Source organism: Lontra canadensis, unplaced genomic scaffold (genome assembly GCF_010015895.1).
Source record: "Lontra canadensis isolate GAN:19392208 unplaced genomic scaffold, GSC_riverotter_1.0 scaffold35, whole genome shotgun sequence".
In the NCBI taxonomy this organism is placed as follows: Eukaryota; Metazoa; Chordata; class Mammalia; order Carnivora; family Mustelidae; genus Lontra; species Lontra canadensis.
Window position 1 is genome coordinate 4,854,808 of NW_022631029.1, and position 22,814 is coordinate 4,877,621.

A 22,814-nucleotide genomic window follows, 5' to 3' on the forward strand; every position below is an offset into this window, starting at 1 on the left:
GTTAATTAAGGTCTTTCCTCATTAATTTTCTTCTTTTCGCCATACGTTGGCCCGCTCAGAATAGAGAAATCGGTCAGACCCATCTCACGAAATTGAGTCATGGTGAGTGCATCTGTTTCCGACCCTCGCTGGGCTCCTCGGATTGGCAGGTGGACAAGGAGAGGGCTGAATTCGGAGCCTCCTTTAATGTCCCGCTTTTCCTGCCTTAGCAAGCCCCGTAGCCCGGGCATCCCTTAAATAAGCTTTGCCATTCTAGCCCTCTTCTCCTGCCATTCCCACAGGCCATGCAGGACGCGCTGGCGGACCTTCCAGAGTGGTATGGAATAAAAGGCATGCAGGCCCACTGGATCGGGGACTGTGTGGGCTGCCATCTGGACTTCGCATTGAAGGTGATGGAGCAAAGCCTGTCTGTGGATTCACGCTCACAGATCCACATATCTGCGGTTTCAGAACTCACCGAGCCAACCAAGCAGCAGCATCTCAAACTTGGCAATAGCCACGTTTTTAAAAGTGCAAAGAAAGAGGCGAAATTGGTTTTAATAACGTATCTTTATTTAACCCATTGTATACCAAGAAATGATCGTTTCAGGACGTGAGGAAACCGTCGACACTCGGGTTTTCGTACAGTCTTTGAAATCTGTGCTCTCTTACATGTAGAGCAACGCTGGCCACATTCCAAGTGGTTCCGTTGCCTCCTACTGCTACAGGCCACCCTCCTGGTCAGCACAGGTAGAAGGTTTTCTGTGGGTCCAGGAACTCCCTGAGATGAGGTGCAGAAGGATGTGTGGGCATTTTCCTGTGCAGCAGGCCCAGAGCTCCAAGGTGTTCATGTCACAAAGCAGGTTAAAAGCCAACAAGCCAAGGGTGACACCACCTCAAAGTGGGGCACACCCGAAGCTGGTGAGGGTCCTGGGCTGACTCAGGGTTCAAAAGATCCTACCTGTGTGGAAACACTGGTCAGAGGTCACTACCAAAAGCCCACCTCCTCCAAAAGGTGCCCTCCCCAAACCTTTCTCTTTGTCCTTACAAGACAAGATGGTTGTTGTTTTGCTGTTTCTTACCTGGGAAGGTTCTGGGGATTTTGGTTTTTTGTTTTGTGTTTTGTTTTAATTCTTCAGATGTCTCCTCCCTATGCAAGACTTTTGTGCCCTTAGCTACAGACCCATCCCTCACCTTAGGCCAGACCTTGAGAAGGAGGGGACGGCAGCCAAGAGACAGAGTTGACCTACTTTTCTAGACTCCTCCTACTGACAGCCATGCCGGTGTCTGCTGAGCTCCTGCTGCCTGTCACAGAGCTCACACTTGCCTGGGTCGTCTCCTCACAAATGTGGTCCACTTCACTCCCAACTGCAGACACGGGAAGCCCGCCCCCCACCCCCATGAGGGAGCAGGGACTTTGAAAGCTTTGAAAACCAAATCCTGAAATGACCAAATTCTGTCACCACTTTCCTGAGAAGGTGGTGAGATTTCTGAAATTCAGTCCAGCTGCTACTTTGGTTCAGACTCTTGGGGCCATTTCTTTTGGGGTCCTACGCATTAGACTGGGTCGGGCCCCCGTGTCAAAAGGCCTTGGCTTCTCAGCCAGGCTGAAGGTGGTGGGTCTCTGAGCCGTTCGGCCGCTGTACAGGAAATGGCTTCCACGTTCTCTCTCTTCCCCAACATTTTATTAATGAAAACGTTTCCGTCTCTGTTCCTGGACCCACCTGAAAATGAGATGTCTCAGGGGAGGGAGCACTCTCAGTCTGGCAGGTACAGGACCTAAGTCTGGCTCCATAGGGGACCCCTAGCCGGCACTCAGGCCATAGTATACACTTGCCCGTCACTGGCCCGCTGTGAGCACATCTGAGTGAATGTGTGAAGGCAGGAGCATCTGTCCCCTCTGTGTCTGTCCTATAATTAGCATTCAGTTGATGCCTAATGTATACCTCTTCTTTCAGAGGCATTTAACCAGCCTAGGACCGTGCTAAGGCGGGACCTGAGGTGTCTTCTCTTTCCTCTTCAGAACAGTTTTAACCTCAGTGACTGTCTTTCTGGTTAGAAAAGCAGATGCCTTTATTTATTTATTTATTTATTTATTTATTTATTTATGTATTTATTTATTTTACTATAAATCCCGGAGGAAAGGATAGCTCCTTTCTCACGACGTTGATAGCTATTTTTGATTTATGAACAAAAGAGCCAGGAGAATGAGGGAGGCATCTTTCCCAGCATGCTTTGACCACGTTCGATTCTGAGCCGCCACATATGTCTGGCAGTGGGCACCAGACTTCTCGAAGAGAAATAGTGATCGTCGTCTCTGTTGTCTGTGTCTGCCCAGTCCAGGGGTTACCTCAGGGCTCCACATCCCTGGGGTGCAGCCCGGAACTATCCCAGGTGTTTGGGCTTGAGGAGGGGAGGGGAGGAGGGGACGTGGCCCGGGAGCACGACAGCCCCAAAGGAGCCCTGAGGAAGGAAATGGCTCTGCTTTTACCTGCCAGGTGGATGGTCAAGTCACCGGAGAAAAGCTGACCGCCTACACGGCCACACCCGAGGCCATCTACGGCACCTCCCACGTGGCCATCTCTCCCAGCCACAGACTCTTACACGGGCACAGCTCGCTGAAGGAAACCTTCCGGAAGGCACTCGTCCCTGGCAAAGGTGAGCTGGCGAGTTCAGGCTAACACGGGGATCACACCTTCCAGCTGGACAGCGATCGCTTCCGGGGTTCACGGGCCTTTCCCATACGTTGTCCTGTGTGATTTGTTCCTCACCCGGGCCTTACCTGTTAGTTTTCTATTTTCCCAACAGGATAAATGAGAGATTAGGAAATGTCCCCACCCCCAAATGCGCTTTGGGTGGCCGGTTGCTCGGCTTCTTGAGTTTCTGACCAAAAACTCAACTCTTCTCTTTAGATACAGTCTAGCCTTAAGGGTCTTTCTGACAGGAATAGCATCTTCTGCTTAACTTATAATTCCATCGTCAGATAAGACAATCCTGATGATGGCGACAAGGAGGAAACCGGTGAGAATCAGAGAAAGCATTTTCAACAACTTCGTTTTATTGTTTTAAAGAATTCCCACAGTCATCTGAGCAGCTGAACAGGGTCCCGTTCAGCATGAGGCCTTGGGTCGGTCGATCAGGCTGACCCGGAATGGGCCCAGCAGGTGTTCCTGGCCTGTGAGGATGTGGGGAGTGCCTGGGCGTTAGTCAGGAGGCTGTGGGTGCGAGCAGCAGAAGGCACCCCTGGCCGACCCAGAGGACAAAGGGAACCTCCTGGAGGCCGTGGGCAGCTTGCTGACTAGCAGGAACTAGTCTGGAAGAGGACCCGGATCAGGCAGCTGTGGGGGGTTTGGCAGCGGGAGCTAACAGTCTCCTGAGCGCCACTGTCTAAGTGAGTCTGCTCTCACCTCACCTCAGTGTGTGGGGTACTGGGTCCGAGATTCCCGTTGCAGGGCAAGGGGTCTGGATGGTATAACTGAGGCCCGTGGCCTTTCTCTTGGGCAAGGGAAGGTCAGACACCTTCCTTGTTCGACCACCAAGACCAGAACCAGGGAGGAGGGGTCGCTGCCCAGAACCAACTCAGAGGCTCTTACTAGAGGGGAGGCAGTGTGGACCCTGGGCAGGCAAAAGGAGGTCCCCCGTCGATTAGAAGTAGGTCTCTGGAGGGGGCGCCTGGGTGGCACCATTGGTGGAGTGTCATCTCTTGGTTTCCACTCAGAGTCGTGAGATCGAGCCCCGTGCCAGGCTCCATGCTCAGCACGGAGCCTGCTTGACATTCTCTCTCTCCCTCTCCCTCTCCCTCTGCCCCTCCCCCATCATTCTCTCTCTCTAAAATAAATAAATAAATCTTAAACAACAACAACAAAAAGAAGAACAAGAAGAAAAAGAGGAAGAAGTAGGTCTCTGGAGAAATGTAAATTTTTCTGTAAAAGTCTCATCCTTATTCTCTTTTCACAAACTCTAAATTCCAACCCAAAGAACACAGTCTGAATTTTCGGGGTCTGTGAATTATTTGACTTCACAAAAATGGTTTGCAGGATAATGCAGAGTGTTTCCTTTTAATTGCTATTCCTAAGATAACCAGAATGAAAGGCTTCCTGGTATCAGGCTAGAAAGATAGTGTCATCCCAACTTACCTCTGCGGAAGACTTTTAATGGCTTACTTCCAGCATTGAAGGCAGGTTCAAACCAGTGAGCGTTTCGGAGGAGCCTGCTGGTGCTAAGCGCTAGGGCATGTGCAGAGGGCCGGTCTCTGTCCTGCCTCCCCCCGCCCCCGCCCCGTGACCATGGCAGAGGAGGGCCAGACACATGTGTGGTGCACTCCAGCCCGAGAGAGGTACCACTTGCCATCATCTTCCATTGTTACATACTGAAACAGAAAAAAGACTTGTGTTGAAATTCCAGTGTTGTGCTTATAAAGTCCTGGGTAGCTGTCTGTTTGATTTTCCACTTACTCCAAAGAAAAACTGGATTCTTTTCAACTCTTCAGTTGAAAGGGAAAAACTCATCGTTTTTTACTCTCATGAGCACTCAGAGATTCCTTGTGGGCTGCGATGGTTGAAGAATATCTAAAATGGAAAAACTAAAAAATGTAAACATCTAGCCCTTAGATTTCGTTTTCTTACAGTTAACCTGGGACACACATTAAAACGAGGTAATATTAACAGGAGCTTCATGAGACCATGCATTATGAAAGACGGAGCTCCTGGCATGAAAGGCTCTGTATAAATTCCAAACATTTTGATATGTAAAAAGTTAAATTATTTTCGCAAATGCAAAGAGCGACGTTTTCATGGTCATCCTGGGTATTGTCACCTTTGACCTGTCCCATCATTTCATTTTAGCGCTGAATGGCTCGCCAGCTTCGTCCTCACCTCTTTTTAATCTCAGAAATAATTCCAAATGGAACATTACACTTGGCTCTGTATTTTCCAATTCTAATTTTCAGACTAGAAATACTCTTGCAGAAGTCAACTTCTTCAAAGTCTCAAGATTAATTGGCATGTCAAGTCTCTGGATTTTGACATGTGGCATTGGTTACGTAAGGCCAGTAGTGTGCCTTGGCAATGCAGTTTTTCTAAAAAGCAAATTAAAACTCACCATATGAATATGGATGTATGCTTTCTTCGGCCTTGGAGGTGATATTTGAAACCCGAGCGTCATGTCGCTGTTGTCTGTTACCACTGCTGACTGGCTCAAATCCGACAGGCGGCTTGATTTTTTTCTCCTCTGGTGTCAGGTTTTGAAGGTGACTAGTGACCACTGAAAGTCAGGGCAGCACATGGCTGTGACACCAATGTATCACTTGAAGGAGTTTCAATCCTCAAACGGGTTCCCTCAGCCGCTAACTTGGTTTCTGCGTAGCAGCTCCTGCGTGGGCAGAAGATGGTGAAGGTTCTGGTCCCAGAGCCATCCTGTGAGTTAAGGAAGGTCACTTCACCTTTGTGAGTTTGGCCTTCCCAGCCAAGTGGGCAGAGCGGTTGTGGGGGGCCCTGTGGGTATGGAGGGAGCCCTGTGGGGCTCAGTGGAGGGGGATGACACGCATAGATCGGGGGGCATGCTTGGCAGAGGGCAGGCAGGAGGGCCAGCAAACCACGAGTTAAGAGATGGTGAAGACAAGAGAATGGCGGTTGTCAGAATGGCGGGGCCATAGCAGCTCCCAGAAGTTTCTGGAGGGCAGCAAGGGCAGAGGCTTTGGGGACACTGCCCTGATTTCTGGGTTGCTGGTGTTATTGACAGAAGTACTGTGTTTTTTGCTCAGCTTTGTCTGATTTGGCACAGATTCCTTTAGGAGAGCAAAAAGTCAGGTGTTTCCCCATAGAGTTCTTCAAACTGAGTTTATTTCTATCTTTCACGTTGCCTCCTTCTCTCAGTTGACCGCCTCTGACTTAAGTCATGTTATGTAAGCTCTGACTTGATGGGAGCTAGAAACCATAAAAACCATCAATAGGGAAATATCTTCAGAGTTCTAGAAGCTGTTCTGTCTCTTTCCTGGCGTCTTTTCTTAAATTTCTAATATTAAAATAATATTCAAACCCTGAGGCTTTGGAACACACATTTCAGGCTCTGAGTCACCGGTGGTCTCCACAAGGCACTTTTTTTCGCCAAAAGGTTAAGTGAGGTCTCCCTAAAGGGTACCACAGAACCCCGTTGTTCTTGCCACATCAGAGAGCAAGAGCCTCATCTCCTGGGGAGCCCCGGAGCATTAAATAATTCATTGCTCACTCTTGGTTGGCCTGCCCCCTTTCTGCTCAGTATGTGTATGGGTTTGGGATGCCGTAGGTTTTAGTCTGTTCTTTAATCAAACAGTTCCCTCTACCATCCTTCCAGCACATGCTGATAGATGCTCTGTGGAGGGAAGAGCCTCTGCGCTCACATAACCTGGGATAAACAGAGATGAACAGGTCACTTCATTCCAGGACTTCTCAGAACCTTTGCGCATCTGTTGTGCACCATGACTGTCTCCGAGAGCGGGTCACATGGCACTTCCCACACTTCCTTGACTGCACAACCCTATTCCCAGAGTATCCCCGAGCGAGCGAGCAAGCTAGCGGAGCACTGCTTTGCTGATCACTGAGCAAAAGCCATCTGCTTGTTTGTTTGTTTGTTTTTTCCAGAGGGCACGAAACACCTGCCTGCTCTGCAGGGGGGCCCCAAGGGCAGAGGGCACCTTTGAGCCCGGAATGCTTCCTTTTGTCGAAAGCATCTGGCAGTTACGGAATCATTGTAGGAAATGCCTTGGTTATGCCAGATTTCTCTGTGGCCTCCTTGCGTCCTGCTTCACGAGGGCAGAACCTGACTGAGGAGAAACACAGAGAGCTCTCGATCTGGTCCAGAGCTTCCGATTTTAGTTTTGTCCTTTCTAAGAAATCGATTTTGACCGGGTGCGTCGAGCATGCAAGATGCTGCCGTGAATTCATTACCTATTGGCTTAATACTTAAATTCATACTCTGATTTTTTTTTTCTTTTCTAGTGGAAAAACTGCCCTGATAGAACTTTGAGGTAGGAAAAATGAAAACAGCAAAAAGCCAAAAACCCAACCCCAACCCAACTGTTTCATGTAGTACGCCACATTTTTTTCTTTTTTTTCTTGTAATGACTTTATTGAGATGTAATTCACCCCTAATTGAAGGTGGACAATTCCGGCGTTGTTAGTATATCCACAGAATTACGCACAGTTTTAGAACGTTTTTGTCACCCCCAAAGAGATCCCGTACCCTGTCCCCACTGTTTACCGCAGCCCTAGGCGACCGCTGGTCTGCTTTGTCCATAGATCTGCCAATCCTGGACATTTCATATAAATAGAACCACGCAGTATTTTGTCCTTTTGTGACTGGCTTCTTTCACTTAGTATAATGTTTTCAAGTCTCGTCCGTGCTGTGGCCTCTGTCAGTACTTAATTCCCTTTTATTTCAGAATAACATTACGCATTTGAGTTGTCCATTCACTGGTTGATGGACATTCTAGCTACTTCCTCGCACTTATGAGTGGTGCTACTGTGAACACAGGTACGGATTTCCGTGTGGACGTATGCTTTCATTTCCTCAGGTATGTACCTGGGAGGGGACCTCCTAGGTCATATGGTAGCTCTGTGTTTAACTGGCCAAGGAAGTATCAGAGTTTCCCTTAGCAGCTGCCAGTTCCTCTCCATCTTCGCCAACACCCGTTATTGCCTGTCTTTCTAACGGTGATCCTCCCAGGGGGTCGGGAGTGGAATCTCATTGTGGGTTTGATTTGCATTAGCCCAATGGCTAGTGATGCTGCACATCTTTGCATGTGTCTGTTGGCTGTTTGTGTATCTTCTTGGGAGAAATGTCTACTCAGGCCCTCTGCCCAGTTTTTAATTGAGTTGTCTTTCCTTTGTTGATTTTTTTTTTTTAAGATTTTTTTTTTTTAATTTATTTGACAGAGAGAGATCACAAGTGGGCAGAGAGGCAAGCAGAGAGAGAGAGAGAGAGGAGGAAGCAGGCTCCCCGCAGAGCAGAGAGCCCGATGCGGGACTCGATCCCAGGACCCTGAGATCATGACCTGAGCCGAAGGCAGAGGCTTAACCCACTGAGCCACCCAGGTGCCCCTCCTTTGTTGATTTTTAATAGTTATTTACATATTCTAGATACAAGTCCCTTCTCAGATGTATGCTTTACAGAAATATTCTCCAGTTCTCTAGGTTGTCTTTTCACTTTCTATTTTACATGTAGGTCTTTCATCCATTTTTGAGTTAATTTTTATATACAGCAAAGGTAGGGGTCTGCCTTCGTTCTTTGCATGTGGTCATATTGCCTTTTTTTTTTTTTTTAAGTATTTTAGTTATTCATTTGAGAGAGCAAGAGGGAGTGAGAGAGCACATGCGAGCTGGGAGAGGAGCAGGGGGGAAGAAGAGAGAAAGAATCTTAAGCAGACCCCTCACTGAGCACGGAGCCCGATGCGGAGCTCAGTCCTACGACCCCGAGATCATAACCTGAGCTGAAACCAAGGGTCGGATGCTCAACCCACTGAGCCACCGGGGTGCCTCAGTGTGTGGTCGTGTTCCCACAGAAATGTGCCTTAAAGATCATTCAGCTTTTGTCTTTATGTTTTGGTCTTCACGTAACATGATTTCAGGCAGTGGGGTGGTGGTGGGAGTTGTTCATTTTTAGGCCGGCTTTTTTTTTTTTTTAATTTTTAAGATTTATTTATTTATTTATTTATTTGACAGAGAACACAAGTAGGCAGAGAGGCAGGCGGGGTGGGGGGAAGCAGGCTCCCTGCCAAGCAGAGAGCCCGATGTGGGGCTCAATCCCAGGACCCTGGGATCATGACCTGAGCCGAAGGTAGAGGCTTTAACCCACTGAGCCACCCAGGCACCCCAGCCGGCTTCTTTTTTAGTCTTTCTTAATCCATACACAATATTCCATTCACTGGATGAACCATACTGTTCTCAGTCTTTCCTATCATGTTGAACATTTGGCCTTTCCATGTTTGGAGCTGTTGCAGACATAGCTGCTGTCAACATTTATATCCACATAGCTGTTTTCCTCTGTAGAATTACTTCCTTAAGAGACAGTCCGCCGAGTGGGATTTACTTGTTCATGGGTTATGAGCATTTTTCTAGTTCTTTTTTTTTTTTCTAATCTATCTATTTATTTATTTATTTTTCACTTTTCTAGTTCTTGTTACAGATTGCTTTTATTGGTTTTGGAAAGGGCTGTAATCGGTTTATAGTGCTGTATCCAATGATACACAAATTTCAGTGCAACTTTGGAAACATTGATGGTACCCTTCTGGAAGTTTTTGCTAACTTACCAGGTGTAAAATGACAATTCTTCAAGATAAATTTCTGTTTCTCTTTTTAAAAATTCACTTGTGTTTTGTAAGATCCAAGTGATATATGTATATTGCATGAAAAATTGAAGTCAAAGAGTATTAGCAGTAGCATGAGCTCCCTTAACCAGCCACTTTGAATTGTTTCAGGCATGTGTTCCTTAGGGTTATAAGTTTGGTGGCTACGACAGAGTCCTGAAAACACAGTGACTTAAAAAGACAGTTTATTTCTTGCCCACGTGAATCTCAAAGCAAGTATGACAAGTCTGCTCTGTGAGCTAGTCAAGGCCAAGGCTCTTTTCTGCCTTCCCACTCTGTTCTTCTAGGGTCTTGCCCTTACCTGTGTGTTCTGAGCTGTTCTACACGTCCTCTGTGTTGCAGTAAGTCAGAAGAAGGCCACGTTCCTTCCCTCTGAGAGCATGCCCTAGAAGTTGCTTCTGCACGTAACCTCAAGGCCACACCTAGTGCAGGGAAGGCTGAGCAGTGGTGCTGTGAGCTATGCAGATATGTGTGCAACTAAACGTTCTGTGGCTGAATTGGAAGGCGAGTCAGGGCTGGGGCTGACTCTCAGTCTGTGCCACAGCTGTTTCTTTGGTCCAGACCTCCACGTGTCTGTATAATACACCTACCTTGTTCCTTCTCAGTTCACCAGTTCTCAACATGACACTGCAACATTTACTCGTGCATCACCTCCCCTCATCTTCCATCCTTCTTCGTCACATTTTATCATAATTACAGACTTAGCACACGTACACATCATCTTTGAGAAGGGGCAGTACGGAATCAGAAGTATGGGTCTCCATTTTGAGAAGTGTCAGCCCTTGGGCAGCTCAGGGCAGCAGGTACTTCTCAGCCTTGGGGCCATAGGTGCTACTGAACCTCTGCCCTGGAGACCCATTTGGGTTATATGTCACTCTGTCCCCACTGTAACCTGTCTTGTGCTTCCTGATCCCCACAAGGGGAAAGAAGAGAAGACCTGGCTTAGATGCCTACAGAACGTATGTTTCCCTTTTGAAAAGAATAAATTCTTCTTCCTGGACATATCTTAACTTTGAGGTTCATAAAACGTAGATAACTATATAAAGTAGTAAAATGTGGCAAATATAAATAGTAAGAGTTCACAAATTAGAACTGTTGTCAGTTGCTTATGTTGCAGTAAGCTCAAGTGAACTCACTAATTATTTACCCCTTTGCTCCCTTCTTCCTGTGGGACTATGTTTGTGTCTTCATGCTTCCATTCCTGTGGATAGTTAAGTATTTTATTATGGCCACATAAATATCGCTCACAACTGAGCTAAGTATACTATGATTTCATTTTCCTTTTGGTAATATACTTTCTGTTTTGCCTGAAGTTAGTGATGTCCTTTTTTTTTTTTTAATTTGCTTTGTGTTCTTTGAATTTCTGAGTCTTTTCACGCCTCCCAGAGGCTCTTTAAAATATATTCCAATTTATCAGATAATGTCTTGATCCTCCTTTTTGCCCTGAAGTTGCTTCCTGGGCCCTCTGTCCTGCACAGGCCTGACCTAGTCACTCTCTATGCCTCTGCTGCCCATCTGCCATCCTACAGCTTCCTTCTGTCTTTGTTCTAAGAGTGTCCTGACCCTCTTTCCTTTGTGAGGTTCTCTGTTTCCTAGATCCCATTTCTATGTCTTTCTTGATTTATCCCTTTGTTTTGCTGAAACACATCCTCCACTATCTCCTAGAAAAGGGTAGGTAGGAAGAACTCTCCTGCTCTCTGCTTAGTTATTCTCTACTCTCCTATCCACTTCTGTCTTCAGGTGTTAGGATTTGGAATTCCAGAAATCTCCTTAGTCATCATAGGTTTTTGTGTTGCTTTTCTGTACATTCGAGGTATTTTTCAAAAGGAAAACGGGGCGGCAGGAACATCTTTACCATCTGTAAAGTAAAAATGCCATTTCACTTCTTTGGTTCTGAGCTTAGACAAACATTTTTGTGTAGTTGCTTACTCTTTTGATTTTCTACTGGTGTGAATTGTCCATTAATACCTTCAAAGAACAGATTCTTTAACAATTAGCACAAAACACAGAAGTCCTCCTGCTTATTTTTCTCGTTTGTCTCCTCTGAGACTCAGATGGTGTTAGTACCCCAGCTGTCACTCTCTCTCGTTTTCAGATTGCCTCACGCCTGTGAAGGCTGTGAACACGCTCACCCAGCAGGAGGTCCCTGTCGTTATCTTGGCCAAAGCTGACTTGGGGGGCTCTCTGGATTCCAAAATAGGTAAGTAGCTATTAAAGTATAATCAGGATAATATACGCAGCAGGCTTCGGATCAAAATACCAGCCTGTTGCTGTCAACTGGAAGAGCTCACTGCTGAGCCCACAGTCTGTTCTGCCTCTCTGGGAAAACGATAGGCCCCTTCATTTGGCCATTCCCTATTGAAGAGCTACATTTTGAAAACATACCCCGTATGCCACACCTTGCTGGTTGCTCTTGAGAATAATAAAACATGGCCCACAAATCTGGTCAGTAAAGCTCGTTGGTGAGACTCATACGTAGGACGTGGGGAGCAGTATAACTGAGATGGAATCTGATTTTGGAGCTCATATAATCAACAGCAACTGCAGAGATGGGGATCCGGACCGCAAGTGACGGACCAGACTATCCAGTTTTGGTGAAGGCCTGAGGAGGTGAACTTGAGCCCTCTAGGGAAGGACATAGCAGTCAAGTGGAAGGTGCATTTAGAACTGTGCATTGGATATCCTCCGCAGCTTTGCTTACCCTGGGGAGTTCTGAGCTGTTGTCACCTAGCAGAGGCCGGCGGTGAACCGAGGACTGAGAACTAATGACACCAGTCCAAGATCCGCCCTTCGGGTGGACCCGAGCGCCCTTCTTCCACAACATTCCCGATGAAGATCCCAGCCAGTCTCAAAGTGCCAAAAGCCTGCGGAGAAAGTTCTTCCACACTCTCGATTTCCTGGCACCCAAAAGAAATGGCATTTTTTATCGAAATCATGTTTTCCCTCCCGATTTCCAGATCAGTTTTTGACAAAGTGATTTGAAGAAACATCCAAACAAAAAATGGATATTAAGCCATTTGGGTCATTTCCTTCAGACCATTTAAACCTAGAAAGCGTGTTGCTTAAGGGAAATAATTCCTTCTGTCATTCTTTTGTATTTTACGATCAGTAAGATTCATTAATGCAACCAGCCAAGATAAGCAGTAAAGGAAGCCGTTGTTGAAGCAGCTTTTGGTGTTTCAGGGTGGGGGATGAGGAGGCACAGTATTTTGAGTCAAATTACTGGCATAATATTGAACGTTCTGAAAGGAAAGAATCTGATTTTTTTTTTTTTGGATGTGCATGGAAATTATTTCCCACAGTTACATTATTAACATTTTCTAAGTTACCGCTTCTTGACTTCCAAGAACAAACAATAGAAATAAAAAAGAGAGAAAGCAGTGTTTTCGCCATCCCACCTGCATGTCACAGATAGTTCCCATCCTGCTCAGGCCCACAGAACCCATACTGTGGTCCACAGCATTCTTTATGTGGCCAAATAAACTTTTGGCCATGGTGTCTCCATTCGAACATTTCTCCTGGTTACTCCAAACCATACACTTTGGGAATGCGGTGAGTGACTCTCTTCCCTTCTTGACCATGAACACTTCCCAGTAATACTGCTTGCCATTTGTCTTCACCCTCCCATGTCCTTCAAGTCCACTCCGAACATTTATTTGCCTTATTAGATGCTTTTTTTGGGGGGCGTCCATAATCTCAGCTGGAACGCTATAGAACTTTCTGCCATACCACGGAGCTCTGCGTCTTGCCAAGGAGCTCTAGAACACGTCTCCCAAACATGAAATCACCCTCGTTGGGCGGTGTTCCGGACACAACACAAACACAAACACAAGAGGTTGTTCACGGAAATCTGACTTCGGCACTTTGCGCGTTGTCCTTAGTCTTCCTCCTCAGTGGCCACGTGACATGTTGTGTCTGCAGAGACATCAGCAGTTTTGATAGCTGACCCCGCCACAGGGGTCCTCCACCAGGGGCGATTTTGGCCCCCCACCGCAGGGGCATTTGGCAAATTTTCAGTCATTTTTCCGTCACTCTCAGGGAGTCCTGCTGGCAGAGACCAGCACAGCCTCACGACGAAGTCGGGCCAAGACTGAGAGTCTGCCCTACAGCCCCGACCGCTGACAAGCTGGTTTTGACACAGAGCTGAAGCCGAAGCAGCCCCACCTGGGCCCTCTGGATGATAGATTCGCTTATGTTCAACCCCCATCTCAAGGGCACGTGTGTGTTGAAGAATAAATTTCTATTCAGAATGCATGTACCATTGCCTTTGGGAACAAAGCACAGTGTGAGGAAGCATGGTTGCCAGCTTTCCACTTTGGGACTGGATTTTTCTAGGGTGCCAGGAAATGCTGGAGCCGCCAGCCCTGCTTCTCAGGAGAGCGCTGCTGTCCTTGGTCCCGGAGGGAATTCAGACAAGACACTTCTCCAGATGCTCGCAGTTCACGATTTCAGTGACAAAAAGCCACCGATCTCCAATCATCTATTTTAGAACCGCGACTGTTTTTTAAAAGAGAAACAAAGCACAGGAGAAAGACTGAAAGGCAGTGAAGCTGACATAGTAAACGGGTTGTAGGAGGGTAGAGGGTTTCTCCAAGACTGTCCTCCATTTTCCCAAGGAATGAGCTGCATTTTTAGAACTTCTGTAGCTAAAAGATAGTCTCCCTTAGGAAGCTAAAGCCGAGTGTCAGTGCTGTCCATTATTTTGTGACTTGGGTGTTTGCAAAGAAGGTGTTCTGTGTTTTTTTCTCTCTGAATAGGAATTCCAAGCACCAGCCCGGAGGACGCCACCTTGGCCCAGACCCTGGGTCTCGCCTACACCGAAGTCATTGAAACTTTGCCGGATGGCACAGAGAGGTTGAGCAGCTCTGCTGAGGTTGGTTCCCTGTGGTACGGGCCTAACAGCTTCTCAAATCACGACCTTGACCTGGGTTTGTTGAGACCTTTTCCTTCAGGTGCAGGTTACAACCTGCTACTTCACTCGTCCCCCCCGCCCCACCTCACAATCTTGCAGCGTCATTTCATAACCCATGAAAACAAAACAATATTCTTTTTCAAGATCTAGAAATTTATCAACTCTAAGTCAAGCCCAATCCTAGAATAGTACGGTTATCATAATCACTATATTCTGGGCATCTTCTGCTTAGGGAAAAAAAAATTCCCTCTTCCAGGAAAACGGATTCCTTGGGAAGGTGATTGAAATTCGCTGTTTTTTCTGGAGATTTCTGTTTGCCCCAGATGACTGACTTGTTTCCGCCTAAATTTGAACTCAGGGATAGAAAATGAACATGGAGGCTGAATCATGTTTATTTGGGCCAGGTTTCCTCTTGCCAGGTGGTAGATCTGGCAGGACTTGACCTCAGCCTTGCTCTTGACCCAGACCGGGAAGTGCGATGGAAAGGGTAGGGTGAGGAGTGAGTGGGAAACAGCAGAGATGGTGCTTCTCCAACCTAAGCACAGCCCAGAATCAACTGGTGTCTTGCCCCCTCCTTGGAGAACTGATTCAGCAGCCCCAGGTAGAACCCAGGAACGAACATTTCTAACAGGTTTTCAGGTGCTGCTACTGATCAAGGATTCACATTTTGAGATTCACTGGCATAGAACCTTGCTCCTCAAAGTCTGGTCCCTGGACCAGGACCACTGGCATCACTGGCCCCAGCCTGGGTGATCCTGATTCAATCAGGCCTGAAGATCTAGGATTTTCAGGTTTGGGATTATCTAGCTGGAGGGTGTTTTATAGATAGATAGATAGAGATAGATAAAGATATATAAAAAGATTAAGAGTCTGGCCAGGTTTTTTTCCTTACCTGAGTGACAACATTTACTGACCTCACGTTTGTGCCTTCATGACATAAATGGTAGTAAGATGCTCGAGGTTGTTGAACCTTAAACCTTCTTTTTATTTATTTATTTTTTTTAGAGAGAAACATCGAGAGAGGGAATACAAACAGGCACAGAGGGGAAGGGAGAAGCAGGCTTCCCACGGAGCAGGGAGCCTGACTCGGGGATTGATCCCAGGACCCTGGGATCATGACCTGAGCCGAAGGCAGACGCTTAACAACTGAGCCACCCAGGCGCCCTAAATCTTCTATATTGGAACAGAGCCACACCAAGGTGCCTGTAAGGGAGCCCTCGATAGCTCTCTTTATGCCCCGTGATCGTAAGCTCCTTGTGGGCAGGGGGCAATGGAGCATCTTTATCTTTATCTTTATCTCTATCTCTGTGTCCCCAACGCCTAGCCGAAGCCTGGCACGTAGTAGGGACGTGGTCCATCCGCAGTGAACCAATTCCAGGGTCCCCACGGTCCCCACTGGCACTTCATGCCGGCTCAATTCTCAGCATTAGCTTGGCTCTCTGAAACGCGTCAGGGGAAGGGACAATTTCTCTTTTCTACTCTCAGTGTTCTGCTCTTCTCTCTAGAAGACGGGAGCATTTAAATACAAAAGGAGTGGTTCGGGTCCATCCACCTGTGGCCCCAATTCATTCCCCTGCTGGCCTGAATTACTTCTGCTTTAGGATATTGAATTTTCCTTCTTCCTGGATTATTTTTTCCCCCAACAGGGGACTCATCATTAGAAATACATATCGTGCACTTCTTTGTTGGCAGCTCAGGGCTGGGAGTTGGTGATCCCTATGCTATCTCGGGGCTCAGGTGACAAGCAGAGCCACAGAACCAGGGCCAGTTTGCCCCTGTGACCCAGTGGACACGGCGCCTTGGGGTCACGGTATTTTTAGGGGGTCCCCCAAAAGATGTTAATTTCTTTTAAAATCAGAGGAGGAAAAGTGAATTTTTAGGGTCAAAATCCTGTTCATCTTCCTTCAATACAGTCATAAAACATAACTTTAATACTTCCTAAGGATGGGGCACCAGGGAGGCTCAATTGGTTAAGGGTCTGCCTTCGGCTCAGGTCATAATCCCAGGATTCTGGGACTGAGTCCTGCATCGGGCTCCCTGCTCAGCGGGGAGTCTACTTCTCTCTCTCTGCCTCTGCCCACTGCTCCCCCTGCTTGTGCTCTGTATCTCAAATAAATAAATAAAAATCTTCACTTAAAAAAAACAAAAAAACCTGTCCTAGGGATAGGGAGGAAGGGGCCACAGAGGTGAAGGTCCCTAGGGTCATGAAGTCACAATGAGGCTCTGCCCAGACTACACATAAAAGCAGCAGTTTGGGGGGTACGTGGTGGCAGGTGACAGCTTGTCCTTGTGGAAGGGAGCATAGGATCTCTCTCCTTTCCCTCGCAGTTCACAGGCATGAGCCGGCAGGATGCGTTTCTAGCCTTGACTCAGCAAGCCCGGATGAAGAAGGTAGGTGGCGACGTGACAAGCGACAAGCTGAAGGACTGGCTTATCTCGAGACAGCGGTACTGGGGCACACCCATCCCCATGGTCCACTGCCCGGCCTGCGGCCCCGTGCCCGTGCCTCTGCAGGATTTGCCCGTGACCTTGCCCCACGTTACGTCTTTCACCGGCAAGGGAGGCTCCCCACTGGCCACGGCTTCAGACTGGGTTAACTGCGCCTGCCCTAGGTAAGGAATGGTGGCACCCCCGGCCATAGTGGGGCCTGTGGCCCCCGGCACCCTGCTGGAGTTTCAGGCTCTCTGCTTCCTTTTTCTGGCGCTCCCACCAGACTGGAAAGAACACCCTGGGTCTTTCTGTCCACTCACATCTTTACGAGAAACACCTGCCAACCGATGGAAAGCTACACATTTCCATCATGGCTTATAAAAGACCACTTTCTTCCATTTCATATTCCAGAGAGCTTCCTGGAAAGAGAGAAAAACATTTTCTCCTCCCTGCCTTCGTTTTCCCACCTCGTCGCTGAGAACCGCAGAGATTTTTTCCGCACGCAGCAGAGCGGTAGCTCCAAGAGTGGGGGGTGGGGTGGAAGTAGGATTGTGTTTTACTGGTAGCTCACTGGTGTATCTCAGGTGATTTGGGGGATACCATCCCTGCTGAGTAAACACCTAACCAATCCCAGGTCCAGCATCTTCTTCCTTCTATGGAGAAGCCATTTTTTTCTCTGCCTTCTAGATCACGATGACGATGTTAAAATAATTGGGTCCTCTGCTGGTTCAGAGCTGAGTTACAAGGCTGGTAATCAGGTAACTCCAGTGCAGTTGAAAGGCCCAGACTGGGGAGTCAGACAATGGATTCATGTCATGGCCCTCCCCTTTAACGACCCGTGGGAACCTTGGGAAAGTCACATGATTTCTCTTAACTTCCATTTTCTTATCGGAAACTGAAATAACCCCCTCGAAGTGCTGCACAGAAGACTAGAATTAACACCCGCAATCCTGCACAGGGATGGCTAACAAACACCCAGTAAATGGAAGCGTTGCCACCATCCTCCCAGGTCCTCACCCAGGTGGTTCTAAGATTTGCGATGGGGCTTGTGGGTGGGAACAGAGGGAGCTCTGGGCCTTTTCCGGGTAGAATCATGGGCTCTAGGAGAAAATCGCACAACTTTATTAATGAGATGTGACAAAAGGGCATCCCTGCCAGAGACCTTGGTGGCCTTTAGCACACCAGCTGCAGCAGCCCAGGGCCCCTCTGGTGGGGATAAGGCTTCCGCCCTGGCTGCGGATTCCTGGAGGGCAGAGCCCAGGTCGTGGTGTTAGTTAAGGCTCCCCGGGTGATTCTAACGAGCATCTGGGACTGACAGGCACGGAACCAGCGTGGCCAGGCAGGGCTGCAGAGCCCAGCAGATGTGGAGTCCTTGCTTCTGAGCTCCAAGACTTTGGGCAGATTTCCTAACCTCTCTGCATTTTACTTATCTGCAAAATGGGGACCTGAATGGCCTCTACCTCGTAATCCCCAGGGATCCTGGGAGATTAAGGAGAGAATAGATAAAGAAGAGATAAAGAGGTAAAGGAGAGAATTCTGGGGAAGCATTTGGCTCAGTGCCTGCACCCACTGTCCCTGTTCGTACCCTGGGAGCTAAGGACGACCATACTGTTGTCGCTGTCACCATCATCTATCCCTCCCACTTACCAAGCAGCCTGTGCCATGTAACCAGCTTTTAATGGCAGCAAAAAGATGTCTCTCAGTGGTCCTCAAGTCCCATGTGACCATTACAAAGAAAAGCAGCGTGGCCAGTCGTAGGCAGACAGACGTTACTCCTTTGATCCATCGGACCCTGTATTGTCCTGCCTTGTCCACCGGCCCCAATGATGAGGGAGAAGAAGTAACTTTTTTCTTGTAATTACTTCCCCCCAGTAGTGTCTGTTCTCTGACTGATGCTCTCCACATAAAAGATACGGCTTTAATTTAGAGATGGCGCTGTGGGGATCGGTGTCTTACAGCAGCCCTGGGTGGTAGGAAACAGGAGTCCCTCAGGCTCTCTCCCATCAACATCTGCCCCCCCAGGGACCACCACTGTTCCCAGAGGGAGGCCCCTGTGAGTCTCAGGGGCCCCTGCCAGATCTGGGGCTCCTGTGTCTCCGTTCGGCCACTTCTATTCAATAAGCAGGAGGTGGGGTGAGCTGGCTCTTTCCTTCCGTACGATTTGTAAAGCCAGCATGAACTGCCTTACAGATGCAAGATATAAATGCAGGCCTTCTTTTATTTTTAAATTAAAAGCAGACCCTTGCCCTTGCTGCAGAATTAGCAGATTCATCGGTTCCTCTTGGGGCTCCTCGTGTCCCTCCTTAGAATCTCCAAGAACCCCCAAGGACTGGGACTGCCAAAAAGGGCAGCATTTAGAAGGGCGCTTGGTCCCTCATCCAGGCCTCAAGAAGGAAAACCTGGAGTCAGAACCGTGTTCTCCAGGGGCCCTGTCAGACAGGGCCCCTGTCACCTGTGAGTAGCTGCTAGTAGCTGGTTCGATGTGTCCACCTCTGCTCCAGGCCTTGGGGTGTCTTCAGGGGGTCTGGGCCCCTCCTGGGCAAGGCTCGACTAAGGGCACCCTCTCTTGGGTTCCTAGAAGTTGTGGGGTTTTTCGTACCTGGTTCTTGACGTCCCATGGGCCCGTCACCCTGGGCGCGTGCTTCAGAACCGAGTCATCAGCAGGGCCCTTGCGGAACCTTCGTCCTCCCCAGGCATCCCCTTCCTGAGGATGAGAGTCACTTGTTCTTTTCAGCCCTGCACACACCAGGGATCTCGCTTCGCTTGCTTTCTGGAACAGTAGGGCTCCCTTTACCCTTCTGTATCCTGTCCTCTGGCAGTGGGTGCGTTGGAGGGGAGCTCCTGAGTTGTGGTGTTTGACAACTTCTGTAGTATACCTGCTTCCACCAAGGGCTAGTTTCAGGCTGCGAACTTGACATCACTTGCCACGGAGTTGGGAAGAGGTGCGAAGCGTTGATTCTTACGGACGGGTGCGAATTGGCCCCAGCATGCCACGGCCCCCAAGGCGACCTCTCTTCCAAGGGTCCCTCTAGAGGGTTTTGATGTGTGCACCCCCAGCCCTCGCAGAGATAGAGAAAACCCAAGTTCATTCTTCAGCACAATGTCTCCGTTTGATTTTCACCTTCTCTTCATAAATTGATTGGCTTCATGGGTGTCACAAAGTAGAGGCGCTGGCTGAAGGCCATCTTGACATGCCTGAAATAGAAGTGAACGGGCAAAAGAGACACTCCTGGCTTATCCACTTAGGTTGTTTGATTTTCTACCAGGTAAATATCAGACAGCTGGAGAATAAGACTTTTCACGGCTGAAGATTGAAATTTTTATTTGTAGATTTCCTTAAAACGTCCTGTACTCAACAATACGAAAGGAGAGCATCCTCTCAATTACCGATCCGTGATGAGGCATTGTTCTTGTGACATGCTAAATGGATACTAAATTGTCATCGCTTTCTCAAAAGCCGGTGGAACACTGCGTTAAAATTTAAAAAGAAACCAGTTGATGAACTTCCTTTATTTCTTAGGTGCAAGGGTGCCGCCAAGAGAGAGACGGACACCATGGACACGTTTGTCGATTCTGCCTGGTACTACTTCAGATACACCGACCCGCAGAATACTCAGAGGTAAAGCCTTTCTGCGTCCTTTGAGTGTCTGTCCATTGTGCAAGGAGCAGACAACAAAATGGAATTATATATGCAAGAGATTTACTGGGGCAGCGCCCGCAAGGGTGGGGAGGGGAGGGAGTGGGAGTTAGTGGGGGGAGCCCTGAGATCGCCATGCTGTCCCCACACATGAGAAGCAAGTAGGGGAAGGAAGGAGGGTTGGGTTGGAGGGGTCTCGGACCACAGTGCAGCTCTGGGAAAGTCTCAGCTGGGCTATGGGAAGCCCTGAGCAAAGCTTGTCTGGTAGAGAGTCCCAAGTCTGGCAGAGTGCCTCTGCGCTGGTCCCTTCCCTTTGGGAGAATAGGGGCTGGCAGGGACACTGAGGACTTCCAAAGGCACAGTAGGTAGGAGCCGCTGGTCAGCCATGCCCCTTGAAACAGGCCCTCCAAAGGGAGTGCATCAGATTATTAAATTAGATGCTTCACGGCCAAGCAAATCCCAAGTGCAAGAGAAATTAAAAAAAAAAAAAAAAAGAAGAAGGAAGAAAATGCCATTGCCTTAATACCCTTTGTGGCCCTGTGGTGAACTTCATTTATGGGCTTATAAAGATGTAATGCTGTTTACTTAACAGACACAAATGATGGGAGGGAAGGAGGTAGGGTGCACGAGGGAGCAAGGAAGCATTGCCTCTTGTCACATAAACACAGTAATTTCTAAAATTGATAAATCAATAAAGAGTATAACTGCCTGAAGAAACAGTTACAGAATTCCGAGTGGCCAAGGTTGGGGGAGGAGGGTGGGAGACGCTCTCGAAGAAGGCCGGGGCTGGGACCAGTGTAGAAACAACAAAGCTCTCAGCACAATCTGAGTTTTCAGCTTCAGGCAGGTTTCTTAGACAAAGGTAAATAGCAAATGAGGGAAAGAGGGCTGTAGGGAGAGGGGGTGAAGAGAGTGTGCAAAAGAAAGCAGTCGCAGAGCTCAGGAAAACCAAAAAGGCAGCCGCGTGCTTCCAAGACCTTGCTAGACCTTGCTCGTTGGCTCTCATCCATAGGAAAACCATTGCCCCCAAACCCTGAAGTCCACGTGTGAAAATGCCCCCCCTTTTTTCTTCAGTGGTTGTAAGCTAATACATTTCCCATGAGATGGACACTCCTGCCCCTTCCACGGCCCCCAGAGTCCCGCCCTATAGGGCTGTGATTTCTGTCATTCAAGTCATCCAGGAGTGAGGGGACCCTGAGTACACGGTGCCGGCAAAGGCAGGATGCACGGCGTCTGCTGTGGCTCCGAAGAGGGGCCCCTTCTCTGACTGTTCCTTCTAGAAGGGGCTGTTGGTGCCTTCTGTTCGGGAACAGCTGCTCAGAATGCCAAGGCAATCAGGTCCTACCTGTCAGAGCGCTTCAGCGGAAAATCCTCTCACAGATGTAGGAGGCTTTAACCAGTGATGGACTCTGAACCCAGAGAGAGACAGCCTTGAATCTGGGAATGCCATGGACCCCATCTTTGGCCTCATCAAACGCAGCTGCAAGTTTCGGCACCAGCTCGCGTGCTCCCTTAGCTGGGTTCCCCAGTAAACCATGGACCCAAGCAATAGCTACTTTCAACACTGAAATGCACCCCACACTTGTTTTCAAGATGAGCAACCCCCCCTTGACCTCCCTTTCTTTTCTGTCCCTTGGATTAGTCCTTGGATTTTTCTGAAGAACTATTATTTACAAAGGGGAAAAAATTGTCTTAATGTTACCAGAGTTCTGGCCTGGGGAGTGGGGACTAGCAAAGTGCATTAAGATGCAAATGCGGGGCGGTTGGCCACGCCTACCTGCTGCCCAAGCTTGAGCCACAGGGAGCTGGACAAAAAAAATGCCCTGATGGGGCGCCTGGGTGGCTCAGTGGGTTAAGCCTCTGCCTTCAGCTCAGGTCATGATCTCAGGGTCCTGGGATCAAGCCCCGCATCGAGCTCTGTGCTCAGCAGGGAGCCTGCTTCCCCCTCTCTCTCTCTCCCTGCCTCTGCCTACTTGTGATCTCTGTCTGTCAAATAAACAAATAAAATCTTAAAAAAAAAAAAAAATGCCTTGAGGTGTCGGGAAGAGAGTTTACAAATATTTGAGACCACAGAGTACCGGTCCTCCAAAGGCAGAGATTTACTTCATGGAATGCTCTCTAGGAAGCACATTCTCACCAGTTCTCTGCTCCCCTCCCCACAGCACGTGCGTGTACACACACACACACAAACACACACACTCTTCTACACACCTACAGACTCCCCTCTCAAGACTCCCAGGCAGAGAATAGAGGGCAGTGGTATTTCCTTTACTCCCCAGCACCCATGAGCACCAGGGAGTCCGAGGAAGCCTTCCTTGTAGGATTTCTGTCACACTGACAGTGCCTACTGGTGAGAGGGAGATGTTGGGTGAGTTTGTGTCTGTTACCCTCAGTGCGTTCCTTGCATGCCGGAGAACGTATTCAGGCCCTTGCTGACTATCTGTGTTTTAAGGCTGCTTTGAAAAATAAGGTGGAATTTGTTTTAAAATGAATATTTAGTGGCTGCCTGTTAATCT

The 22,814-nt window shown here is 48.3% G+C and overlaps 1 protein-coding gene across 2 annotated transcripts in view; it reads left to right on the forward strand.

The window, feature by feature from the left end:
• The window catches only part of LARS2 (leucyl-tRNA synthetase 2, mitochondrial), a 148,128-nt gene that overhangs the window by 82,836 nt on the left and 42,478 nt on the right, over positions 1-22,814 (forward strand). For both annotated transcript variants that reach the window (XM_032867828.1, XM_032867827.1), the window contains exons 8-13: positions 282-389; positions 2,478-2,637; positions 11,415-11,519; positions 14,077-14,192; positions 16,560-16,843; positions 20,182-20,280. In XM_032867828.1, the coding sequence (XP_032723719.1) occupies positions 282-389; positions 2,478-2,637; positions 11,415-11,519; positions 14,077-14,192; positions 16,560-16,843; positions 20,182-20,280 (872 nt within the window). The remainder of the gene's footprint in view (positions 1-281; positions 390-2,477; positions 2,638-11,414; positions 11,520-14,076; positions 14,193-16,559; positions 16,844-20,181; positions 20,281-22,814) is intronic.